Source organism: Lethenteron reissneri, chromosome 24, assembly GCF_015708825.2.
Source record: "Lethenteron reissneri isolate LAM-NWPU_2019-01 chromosome 24, ASM1570882v1, whole genome shotgun sequence".
NCBI classification, from domain to species: Eukaryota; Metazoa; Chordata; class Hyperoartia; order Petromyzontiformes; family Petromyzontidae; genus Lethenteron; species Lethenteron reissneri.
In genome coordinates, this window is record NC_083802.1 from 10,781,164 (window position 1) to 10,793,959 (window position 12,796).

At 52.8% G+C, this 12,796-nt stretch overlaps 1 protein-coding gene across 1 annotated transcript in view; it reads left to right on the top strand.

The window, feature by feature from the left end:
• The window catches only part of LOC133346581 (protein ENTREP2-like), a 78,021-nt gene that overhangs the window by 45,960 nt on the left and 19,265 nt on the right, over positions 1 to 12,796 (top strand). The window contains 4 exon segments of the mRNA XM_061558243.1: positions 6,548 to 6,658; positions 9,705 to 9,833; positions 10,135 to 10,242; positions 11,073 to 11,233. Of these exon segments, the coding sequence (XP_061414227.1) occupies positions 6,548 to 6,658; positions 9,705 to 9,833; positions 10,135 to 10,242; positions 11,073 to 11,233 (509 nt within the window).

Consider the following 12,796-nt stretch of genomic DNA (forward strand, 5'->3'; position numbering starts at 1 on the left):
TTCAGTCCTGGGGCTCCTGAAGACGGGACAGTCATTAGTGGATCAGAGGCTGGCATCGATCCCGCCCCCCCGGAGTCAGAGGACTCCCCACATGTTCGGCCATTTACGTGGGAGGAAGCGTGCGGAGCAAAAAATGGCTTTAACCGTGAAGGGTGCACAAACCACCGACGCTTCCCCCACTTAATGCGCACACATTGAGGCCGCACAACCTGCACAATTTCAACGGGGCCCCTCCATGGTCGCAACAACTTAGCCGAGGTGGCCAATGGCACCTGAGGGCAGTGCAACCATGCTCGGTCGCCCGGGTGCCATTCGTGCGTGTGAGTCCGGCGCGACCGCAATCTCTCGTTTTGTTTCTGGCGAGAGTCAGAGTTTTGCATGGCCGCCTGCCGTGCCTCCGCCAAGCGAAGGATGTTAAATTTAACATGGTCGGCGATTTTCGACTTAGCATGAGGCGCGGCAATCGTCAGCTGAGTCGCGACAGGCGGGTCAACCTCGCGACCATACATCAAAAAAAATGGCGAGAACCCGGTCGCCGCGTGAGGAGCCATCCTGTATGCCGCCAGGACTCCCCCGATCCGTAGATCCCAATCGTTTTGGGACTCAGATACCTGGTGGGATAGCATGGACGTAAGAGTCCTATGCAAGCGTTCCACCATCCCATCCGTTTGTGGATGGTAAGGCGAGGTACGAACTTTCTTTGTACCCAGAAGGCCACATACCTCGTGTAAAAGGGTACTAGTGAAATTCTTTCCCTGATCGGTCAACAACCGTTCCGGAGCGCCTTTGTCGAGGACGTAGCCCTGAACAAAAGCCTCCGCAACGGCCGCTGCGGACTGGTTGGCGAGGGGCCAAGCCATAGGCCATCGCGTGAAATATTCCACGCCAACCAGCAGGTACTTATTACCCCTCGGCGTGGAAGGAAACGGTCCCAAAATATCAAGGGCGACCAGCTCGTTAACCCGGGTGACCGAAATGGACTGGAGCGGTGGACTGGCTCCCTTCGCCGGCGGCTTCCGTTGTGCACACTGGGTACAGGACTGCAGCAGATCGTCCACGTCTCTTGCCATGCCCGGCCAAAAGTAATTAAGCTGGAGCATGGCAAGTGTTTTGAGGGTACCCAGGTGCAGGAGCCGTTCATGAGCAGCCCATACAGCCCTACCCCTCAACGTGGAAGGCACCACCAGCCTGTGACGGCGGATCGTCCCGTCCCAATGCATGAGTAAGCCCTGGCACCACCCCCATGAGTCAACGCCCGACTTCCCTTGACCTGATCCTTCCGCGCGACGTCGTAGCGCCAGGAGGGTCGCATCCTCCATTTGGAGGCGACCCCACTCAGTACTTGACAAGCCAAGTAGGGAATCACTCCCACCCTCCGAAATAGGACCAGCGTCCGAAGGAGTATCAACTGCGGCCGCAAGAACCCGATCCCGGCCGTCACTTGCCGATTTGCAACGGCCCGAACCCAAGAAACAAGTGCAATCCGGGGCGATCGGCAGGCGTGATAGGGCATCGGCGTTGGTGTGGCGAATCCCCTTCCGGTAAGTTGTCTCAAAATCGAAATCCTGCATGATCTCGAGCCATCGGGACAACTGCCCCGATGGCTGGTTAATTCGTAGGGCATACTGCAACGCTGCATGATCTGTACGGACGGTGAAATGCCGGCCGTACAGATATGGCCGGTACTGTTGGATAAAGAACACGATAGCCAACAGTTCGCGGCGGGTGACGCAGTACCGCTGCTCGGCCGGGGACAGTACTCTACTACCATAAGCCACAACGCGCTCCACGCCACCCACAATTTGTGACAGCACGCCTCCAATCCCGGTATTGCTTGCGTCCGTGTCGAGCACGAACGGCATGGAAAAATCGGGGTAGCTTAACGGCGGGGCCCCCACCAGGGCATCCCGAAGAGAGACAAAAGCGGCGTTCTCCACCGGCCCCCAATGAAATTTGACCCCTTTTGACGTCAAGGCATGTAGTGGCTTAGCGATGGAAGCAAAGTCCGCAACAAACCGGCGGTAATATGAAGCAAAGCCGATGAAGCTTCTAACCTCCCCCACCGAGGTGGGAATAGGCCAGGAGCTGACACAACGCGTTTTGGCGGGATCGGTTGAGATACCTGACCGGCCGACGATGTGACCCAAATATTTAACAGATTCGCGCAGCAAATGGCACTTTTGTGGCTTGAATTTCAAATTAGCAGCGCGCATTTTGAGAAGGACGGCCCGAAGCCTATCAAGGTGTTCCTCGAACGTCTTACTGAATACGATAACGTCATCCAGGTAAATCAAACACACCTCCCATTGCAAGCCAGCGAGGACCAATTCCATCAGGCGCTGGAACGTCGCGGGAGCAGAGTGTAATCCCATGGGTAAGCGATTGAATTGGAAGAGGCCGTGCGGCGTTCGGAAAGCTGTTTTGGGCCTGGATTCGTCGTCCAAGGGAAGTTGCCAAAATCCTGAGAGCAAATCCAAAGTGGAAAAGAATCGCGATCCCGCGAGGGCATCCAGCGATTCGTCCATTCGAGGAAGCGGATAAGCATCGGCCACCGAGATCTTATTTAATCGCCGGAAATCAACGCAGAACCTTAGGGACCCGTCGTGCTTTTTGACCAACACTATGGGTGCACCCCAAGGGCTGGTCGAGGGAGAAATGATGTCCGATTTCAACATGTCATCTACAGCCGATTTGACATGATCCTTTTCGGCGGGACTTAACCGAAAAGGATTTTGGCGGATAGGAGCGTTGTCACCGGTGTCAATATGGTGGCGTAGCAATTTGGTACATCCGATATCGTATTTGTGTTTACTGAAGACGTCGGAAAATTCTCGCAATAAGGCGCGTAATCTAGCACGTTGTGCGTCAGACAGGTCAGGTGACTCAGCACACAACGCATCCAGCCAAACCTTGTCAGCGTCTGAGGCTAATCGCGTTTGAGAATCGGTGGCCACCTGGCCAATGATCGGCGTTTCCGCAGGTACCGGAACCGCATGTGCGAACACGGTACCTTGCGAAACCACTGCCGTCCGTGTCCCGACATTGAGGACCGCGATAAACGGGTCCCCATCCCCTTTAACAATAGTCTGGGCCGTCACCAGATCTGGCCCACTCACCCCGGCTCTAGATGGTCCCAAAATAACGCCCCGGTCAGAGACTCCTTTATCGAACGGTCGACGCAAGCGCAGGGGTACCAACATCTGTGCCCCCGGGGGTACACGCACCGTCCGAGCAACAAGCGCCTGTACCGTAGCACAGGCAACACGCACGGCAGGGGTGGCAGGTAGGAACGTCATACGTCGGCCCGATGGAAGCTCGATGCATTGCTGGTCAATCAGAATTTTGATGGGCAATTTGGCCAAAAAGTCTGTCCCCAACAGGCACGGAATAGCCAGCGAGGAGGAGACGAACACCGGGCCAGATAGTTTAATGTCCCCTATCGAAATTTGCGCTCGAATTTGACCGATAATACCCAACGAGCCCCCATTCGCAGCGTAAAACGGTATATCGACAGGGAGCAACGGGCGACTCTGAACGGGCAGGATATTATAAATCAAATCTGAAATGATAGTTGCCGAAGCTCCCGTATCGACCAATAGCCGTACCTCCACCCCGTCAATATGCCCCGCGACAACGGACGACCCCGCTGATGCAGCCACAACTCGGTGAGCCAACTCGGACCATTGGCCCGGTTGGAGCGCCCTCCCCGACATGCCGCGACCCGACGCACCAGCACCCAACCCCCGAGAATTGTGTATCGGACCATGTGATAGGAAAGTGGGTGTGTGTGCAGGCCGAACATGTGGGGTGCCATGACTTGCCCGAGGATGTTGCGAAGGCTTGTGAGGAGGGCCGTCCGCAGCTCCAGGTCTCGCACCGCGCTGTCGAGGAGCCCGGCATCCGGACGCCACGTGGCCCCGGAGGCCACAATTATAGCAGACGACGAGCGTTCCAGAGGACTTGGGCTGGTCTCGGTGGCTTGGAACGTCCCGAGCCGGTCGCTCGGCAGATCGCCATCCTGCAGAACGATCCGCAGCGAAGGCTCCCTCCATTCCAGAAGAGGTTGCCGCCACGGTGTGTCGTGCAGCAGCTTTGTTCGCCTTCCTCCGCTGGGAGATGAGATTGGCGTGAATGTGCCTTGCAGCCCGCAGTGATGACATATCCGCATCGTCCTGCGCTAAGATGGTGAAGTCCAGATCGTCAGCCAGCAGCAAAATTTTCTCGGCCACCATCGCATCGATCCCCTCTTCATCCATACGCGGGAAAGCGTCTTTCGCCAATGACAGCAGGGCCGTGCGATAAGCGAGTGGCGATTCCTTATCACCCTTCTGCCGTTCATAGAAGAGCTGGCGACAATCGGAGGGCGGCCCATAAACGGTGGCCAGCAGCTGCAGCGCCGACTGAATGGTGGAGCGTGCCGACTTGGGTGCAGCAGTGAGGGTGCCCAGGGCGTCGCCGTCCAATAACGCCGGGAGAGCACACAGCGCCTCGTTGTCCGACCAGCCTGCCATCTCTTGGTGGGCCAAGAACCGGCGCTGGAACCCCCCCCAATCGCCGTCGCTTGCAACAAATACCTGTAGGGCCGGCAGGCGTTGCTGGAATGTCGGCTCCGTCTCCGATCCTCTTGGAGCGTCTCTTGCAGCATCCGTAGCGCGTCCCCGTACTGTATGGTCGGTGCTGGCGTCAGCTGGTGGTGACGTTTCAACCCCTGATAGGCTGCCACCGCGACCCGCCTCCGCCGATGACGTGGCGGCTGCTGGCTGGGCACCGTCTCCCGCGTGACGAGCTGGGACTCCTCCCTCCGCCCCTACTGTCTTCGTGGCGGGATTTTCGAGTCGCCCCGCTGTTGTAAAGGCGGGAGTTTCTGGCGGGCGTTGTCCATCTTCCCGCCGCGTCGCTCCTCCCGGCCCCAGGCGAGTTATTTGTTCCAGCATAGCGGCCGCTGCATACAAGAGCTCCGCCAGCCGCGAGTGAGCCAACGCCAACTCGTCAGTCGACGTCCCGGCCCTCTCCGACGGCCCCGCCGATGTCGGAGCCGGCAGCAGTTGTGCAGGTACGTCGGCGGCGATGTCTTGCACTGCCCCTCCCTCGTCGTCATCCTCTCCTGGGTCTTGGGCACGAGTCTTCCGTCTCGTATCCATGCTTGGCCCACTTCCAACACCAGATGTAGTAAGTTGATGAGGAGACGATGAGGAAGTTGAGACACACTGTTTATTAACTCCGGGACAGATACAATAGTTGAAGGGGTATCGGCCCCTTCACCCGTACTATGGGAAACCCACCCTAGTACTAAGCCCTCTGTCCTGTCCCCCAGTCCTCCTCTACTGGGCTACGGGAGGCTGACTGATCTGGCCCTGGCAAGCACAGATCTCGGCACCAGCTAACCAGCCTTGCCCTGATAAGGGCAGCGGTCTGGAAGCTCTTGGGCCGCGCCACTGGCTTACCCGGCTCGGCCCTTATAAGGACGGCGAGACCGGGGAGTCCCAGGGCCTAATCTCCGAGTCTTGGATCTTCACTGGTCAGCTTCGTGTCGAACTGCCTCGAGCTCTTTGGGTTCCACCTTTTATAGGGATCGCCTCCGAGGGCTGGGGGCGTGGGCAATAACTGATGCGGACGTCGGTGTGACCCCCCGTGTATGTGAGTGCCGACAGCCCTGTGTTTGTTGTCCGCCGTTTCTCCCGTAATAACCCCTACACTTGTTTTACATTACAGTGTACTGAAGTGTCTCTTGGCTGCAGGTGTGCCATTAACCCAATAAACACACGGTGCATATGATAACATGGATTCTTGCACACGTACTTTGACGCGTGTATTTTGAGCTTACAACTCAATAGTTACCAAGAATCAATTCATCATTCTCACCCTGGTACCCACTGATGCATAAGCTACCTTGGTGTGGAAGCGTGTGTGTGTATGTACGTGTGGATCAGTGGTAGTTTGGACGTAGTGCTACAAACCCGGAGACATTAATTAAATTCCCAGCCACAGCTCACACGGTTGACATCGGTTCGATCCTAGCCGTGTAAAACATTAAGCCGCACGCTGACTCCAAACCCTTGGTGTGAACTTACTTCCCCCCCCAACACATAAATTACGCCCACTCGCATGGCAAACCCATGTAGAGCCGATGAGCCGCTTTAATCAAAAGTAATCGACTAAAATTTATAATCGACGACTTTTTTTGGGTGGTCAATATTAACCAAGGCCGTTTAATAAAAAATGGCCACACTCCCAGCGCCACGTGACTGATGATGTCGATGACATCATCAAGCCCCCCCCACCCACCCATTGTCTCCCATGCAGCGGCGCACGTGGCAAGAGGTGAGACTTTTGTCCAAATATTGTCGTGTTGTCTTATCGGTCGAGTCATCGGTGTCTTAAAATCGAGTAGCCCCGCTCTAAAATGCAAGCATACGTAACGAATACAACATTTGGTATTGCCCTCCTGCCCGGTGCTTTATTTTCCACGCACTGCCTTCACACATCCTTCTCTGTCTCTGCCCATGCGTGCGTGTGCGCGCGTGTAACTGGTGCCGCCCTTTCCCAGGTGACGTTCTTCACGCTGCTGTCCGGCGTGTGCGTCATGCTCAACCTGGCGGGCTCCATCCTGTCGTGCCAGAATGCGCAGCTCGTCAACTCGCTCACGCACTGCCAGCTGGTGGGTGCACACAGCGAGCGGCTGAGGGCAGCGGTTCTCAAAACGTGTCTTGGCCAGCGGACCACTCAGCCGATGCAAACATTTCCACGGGCCCCACACAGCCCCCTCCCCCCACCCCACTCCTTGTGACAATACGAATTCACTTCTCTCTAAATACCAGAACTACTAACAATGATTCATACTCTTTGATTTTGTCGGTAAAGTCACGTACGTAAAATTTTTAATGAAAAAACAGCTAAATTAAATCACGACGTTTCGGAGGCAACACAAGCTTCCATTTTCAGGTGGAACCATCACAGTAATTTTGCTAATTTAGTTGTTTTTTCATTCAAATTTTTAACTACGTGACTTTACCGAAAAAACCAAAGAGTACTAACAATGATTCATAGAATGTATGTATGTTGAACTTTTTTCACACCATACGTAGCCAATCGAAGGTTGAACGCAGCAATGATGGGGGGTTTTCTGGAAGGCGTGGGGGTGGCGTGTAGATCTTGAGGTTAGGATAGTTTAATCAGCGTAGTTTTACCTCAATTAATGTTTAAAAATGTAATATCATACAAAAATGAATGTGCGAAACAATACGGATTGACGCTGGTCATTATCGTCCGGATCAGCCTGCATTTGCATCACGGCCCCACGGTCCACCGGGAGGACCGTCTCAGACCACCCGGTGGTACCGGGGGAACCGCGCTCTGAGAACCCACTGGGCTAGGGTCACCGCAACATTCCGGTCGATACTCAGTGGTCGAAAGGTAAATGTAGAGGTCCCGTGCAATGAAAGCTATTTGTCCTGCAAGCCCACGTTCATCGCCGCTCCCGTCACTGTGGAAACGTCGTCCTATAGGAATAGGAACCGCTCCTGCAAGGCGCGCGCCGGTGTAAGGCTGTTTGGTCGTTCTGAGCAGTGCTGGCGTGCCTTACCGTTGTACAGCGGCACATTCCCACCGTTGCCAATGCTGCTGCGTACGGTGTGTCGAACGATATACGATTCCGTGGTAAATGAGAACGGCCGTTTTACAAACATACGTGTGGCGTGATCATTGTTGCTCGTTAGTTTTTATCTCGCACATTTTACTTCCTAAGGAATGACAAAATCTGTAAATAAAGTTGTATGTAAACAGATGTCACCTAAATTTTATTTAAAGCTTTCGTGACTGCAGGGATTCATATTCTTGGTTCTTTCGGTAAAGTCACGTAGAAGGGAAATAATAAAATAATATAAATATAAAACAATTGTTTTATATTTAATATTTATATTATTATATTATTATAAATATAAAACAATTGTTTGTAATTGTTTTATATTTATATTATTTTATTATTTCTCTTCTACGTGACTTTACCGAAAGAACCAAGAATATAAGATGTCACCTATTGAAGTGGTTGTAATGAGGAAACGTTTGCTTATATGATGTCGTCATTTTCCGCAAGTTCACACTCAGCGCGTGCATTGTAGAGGCGTTTAAACATCGTGGCGTTGCAATGATTAGGAGGCTAGCGGTGGGCTCGAGGCTTGTGGCGGCGCACGAATCCGGTATTGGGACGTGCTTCAACCCAAAGTGCACGTGGCTCAGCCGTCCTTGAGCAGCAGGGGTTTAACTTGTCAGCGGAGGGAAATGCTGCTGCTGCTACTGCTGCCGCTGCCATCACGCACCCAGGGCTTTCGCGGCACAACACGGAGCACCTGGCTTGAGCGGTGCTCGGGAAAGACCAGCTGCGCCCTGTTTGTATTTCGAGAATCCCAAATGAGAGGTCGATCCGACGGAGGTAATCCCGGCTGAAAATGAATGCTCTGGGCTGCGTGCATATTTACCCGGCAGGAATGGAGCGCGTGGCGCAGGAGGGGTGGGTGGGGGGGGGGAGCTCTCTCCCGCAGGCTGTGGATGAGTCTCAGGACGAGCTCGAATGAGAAACGCGATAGTGAACAGTCATCTATCGAGCGCTAATGAGTGATGCGGCGCTGCCGAAAGAGAAGGGGCTGCTGTTGCTCGCCGTGACGCACACCAATACAGTGGTGCGACGGTGGGGATGTGTGAAGCAAATAGACGCGATTGCATCTCTCAAAGCATTTTTTGCTGTAAAATGTCATTTGTAATGCGCCTCCACGCACTGCGTATTTTCTCTTAGTATCTCGTATTTCATGTCCATCTGAAACGCCACCCATTGCCGTAATTAGTAATTGTTTTGTAATTAATTGTATTCATGCTTTTAACAATTAATATATCTGGTCTCTTCAAACAGCATGATATCAGGGTTTTCTCTGTACGTGTGTGTAGAGTGCATCACTGGTGCATGCGTGCGTGAGTGATATCAGTGCCTCGATGCTTTTTATGGCAACACGCTTTATTATCGGAGTGCTTTCATTGCTACGTGTGTTTTGTATGCGCCACTGCTGCAGTGGAAATGGGGGGCGCGTTCACCCACACGCCCAAATATCACTGCTCGTTCGAATCGAAATGCTGAGAAAACCCATAAAATTTATGTGTGTAGACCGGACACAAATGGATTTAACGGCACACGCAGAAGGTGTGCGGCTCACAAACAGCAGCAGCAGAGAAGGGCTCAGAACATCGTCCATACACATGTGGCGGTCACATGACCTGCAGGCAAGGCAAGATGGGAGTTGTGCCTTCCTGCTGTTGGTGAGCACACGTCCGTGGGTTGTTTATGGGGAGCGGTAGTGTAGCGGTTAGTGCGCTGCGTGATGCATCCAACGACCTGAGTTCGATTCCCGCTGACGGTCAACACCAGTGACGATTATCTTAACCGGATCTGCGCCTCTCCTAGGTCGACTCAGCCTCAAATGAGTACCTGGTGTGTAAACATCGCCACGAGGGAGACAAAGGCGACCGGGCATGGAGCTGGCCACCCACCCCGTCGTGTGCCGTTGCCGGCCTTCGTTAACAGCACTTGCCCCAACAGTTTGTTCGGGCTACACGGGGGAATCTTTGCCTTTGTTGCCGTGGGCTGTTAAATCGGTCTCCGCTAGTTCAGCACCGCAGTCATAACGCGTCCGTCCGTCTGTCCGTCCGTCCGTGCGCAGGTAAAGCCGGGAGATGACGGCGTGTGCGTCTGCTGCGAGCGGCAGCAGACCGGCGGCTGCACCAACCTGGGCGAGACGGTGCGCCTCAACCCCCTCCAGGACTGCAGCACCATCCGCCTGGCTCTCAAGGTGCGGGCGAGGAGGCTCGAGCCACCGCTCGTGTCGACGCACACAACGCGTCGACGCACACAACGCGTCAATGCGGAGGGTCGCGAGCCTGCAAGGCCTCATGGGCCGAATGCGACCCGCTGCTTCGTGTGTCGAGATTTCTCCGGAGCAATTGTTGGCGCCAGGCTCACCGCCCGGCAGCCGTTCCGGCTCGCGTCTCTGTGGTTCCCCGGCGATTGTGAGATGCAATTTGTGTGAACGACTGCCTATGAAATTGATCGTTAGATTTTTTGTTTTGTTCTCCCGCCTGTGCCTTCGCCAGGATCTCCTGTTCAGCGTGTGCGCCCTCACCATCCTGGCCACCATCGTGTGTGCGCTGGCCACCGCCATGCGCTGCGTGCAGATCATCACCGCCGACGTCATACACATGGTGCGTTGCCCCCAGCACACCCCCTCGCCCGCCTACGTCCCATTGCAGCGAGTAGCACTGCCGGGCTAATGAGGAAACCTGTCGATGAAGTGATTCATCCTTAAAAAATACTTGTAAATTTACCATACGTGGACTAAATCGTGCAAGCAAGACTCGATTATTGGCATACATTGTGCGTGTGTTGTATTGAGGACGCTGCTGTGGTGTGAAGGGTTAGCTCACTGGACTTACAATCTGGAGGTTGCTGGTTCGATGTGATTACTCGGCACGGCAGTTGCATCTAAGAGTGTAAGTTTCTTAAATGCCCCCCCACCTTTGTCCACCCGGCAGTATAAATGAGTACACCACAGTTAGTCGATCGGCAAGTTGCGTGTGGTGGGGTGAAGTGTGAGTCCTCCCACCCCTTCTAAGACGTTCTGACCGGTGTGGAAGGGTAGGCCAAATACACTCGAGATGGCCTTTTTAGAGCATCTCCCTTGCGGAGGCCTTTACTTTACTCATTATGGAGTAAATGCATTAAATGAAGAATTGATTATTCGTGCATGCTGCGTCTAATCGTTTTGTGTGACCACTGCAGGCCGCTAGGTTCTACCCTTGGATCGAATCGTGACCTCCAATTGTTACAATTTATTTCACCGCGGACGCTTAGATGCGTATTCATAATAATCCTGCACCATGTCACTTAGGAGCAATAATAATTAAGATACCGCTGTGACAATCTCTCAAAGATAATTTTGCATTGAATGAAAATCCATTTGACGCCTTTCATTAATGAGCCATTTGTCAGTGTGATTATTAAAGAAATATGTTGGGTCTATCGCTCTCCTCAGTTTGTACCACAGCGGTCTTCACACGTCCAGCATGACTGCTTGAACACCCACAACTCGTTGGTGCACCAGACGGTGGACTTTGAGGAGTTTGTGCCACCCATCCCTCCTCCGCCTTACTACCCTCCCGAGTACACCTACACGCCCGTGATGGACGCGAATCGGTGAGATGACCTCCGCGTTTTTGGGGCGCGCCGCGCTGACGGGATGTTATCACCCTCGCCTCGTATACAGGAGGTCGTGTGTTCGATCCTGACCCTGACACCTGGATATTTGGAGTTTGAATGTTGTCCTCGTGGTCGCGTGGATTTTACTCCGGGTTCTCCGGTTTTTCTCTCCACATTTAAAAGCGTGCATTTAGAGTATTTGGCTGCTACAGATTCCGACATGATAAGTCACTTCGTTCAGCTGTCATTTGTGGGCACTTGTGAAAAAGAGCTAGAAAGCTCAGTGGGCCTTACCTAGTAAAATCTAATTATTGTAGTAGTATAGTTCGTATATGACCAGAGCATTGCGAGGATGACCGGATCCTCGGAGCGTAGCAGTAATGCATGCGCCTGCTGGTTATTTCAGTGTTCCTGTGTCTTCGCAATGTTACTTTTTACAAAACATGAAAATAACGTGTTTATGTTTTATACTCTAACCTAAGAGTATGAATCCTTGCAGTCATGAAAGCTTCCAATCTAGAATGTTTATGTTTTCTTACACATGGCACAAAGGCAGGTTTTTCTTGGCTCCTCCTAATTTAGTTTACAAGTAATTCATTGGGTATACTTAAATATGTTTTGAGGCTTTGCAGAATGAGCATTGTGGGATGCTGTCGGCATGAATGACGGTATATAAAATGAAAGTATTATAATTTTTTTATATTATTAACTGTACGAATGGGTTTCTGGTGCACAATGTGTTTAGACATTGCAGTGGAACTTGCTGTCTGAATGATTAGTTTGTGTGTCTCGGAGTGAATGGCATTCGGTGAAGCCGGCATGCCTGCGCATGCCTGGCAGATGCAGAGACGTTTCCTTTTTTGCTGCCTTCACAATGCCCGCGTTGTCATCAGACGAGGGCGATTTGAAATAAGATACACTGAAATTAACGCGTGACATCCTGTCAACTCTGACTCATCACGATGAATAGCTGAACATCTTAGGAGAGGATCTCGTGGGTTGTTTTGTTCAATATATGCGTCCACTTATTTATTTATTCAAGAACATTACACTGAGTCTCAAGAGGGTGGGATGTTTTGCCACTTCTCTCGCGAAGAAATGTGTGCATGCGGGGAAGAAACACGACACAATAACCCGAATGAAACCCACACAGATACTTGGAACACTCAAGGTCTGTACTGTAGGGCTCAGCAACCAACGTTCTCGACTGCTATCTAATGACCACCTCGCCAGCCCTGTAGATCGGTGTCTCGCACATGCGGCGATGTTTTCGCAACCCACCGACCGCCCTCTCTCAACGTACGTGAAAGTTACAAGTATCTCCGTGGGATTTAATTATTGCAGCAGCTGCATACGGTGGGTTAAATCTCGATTCTTCGTGGGTGGATGAGCCGTGCTTGCGTGGAAGTCAACCAGTGGATGTGGTCCCGAGGCTAGACTCGACCGTGGAATTTCCACCACCGGCTCAGGACCGTGAACAGGAGCTGAGCACTTGCGCCTCAGTGCTTATTTCAGACAGAAACCACCGACCTTCTTTTAAAATCGTATTTGCTGCTTGCG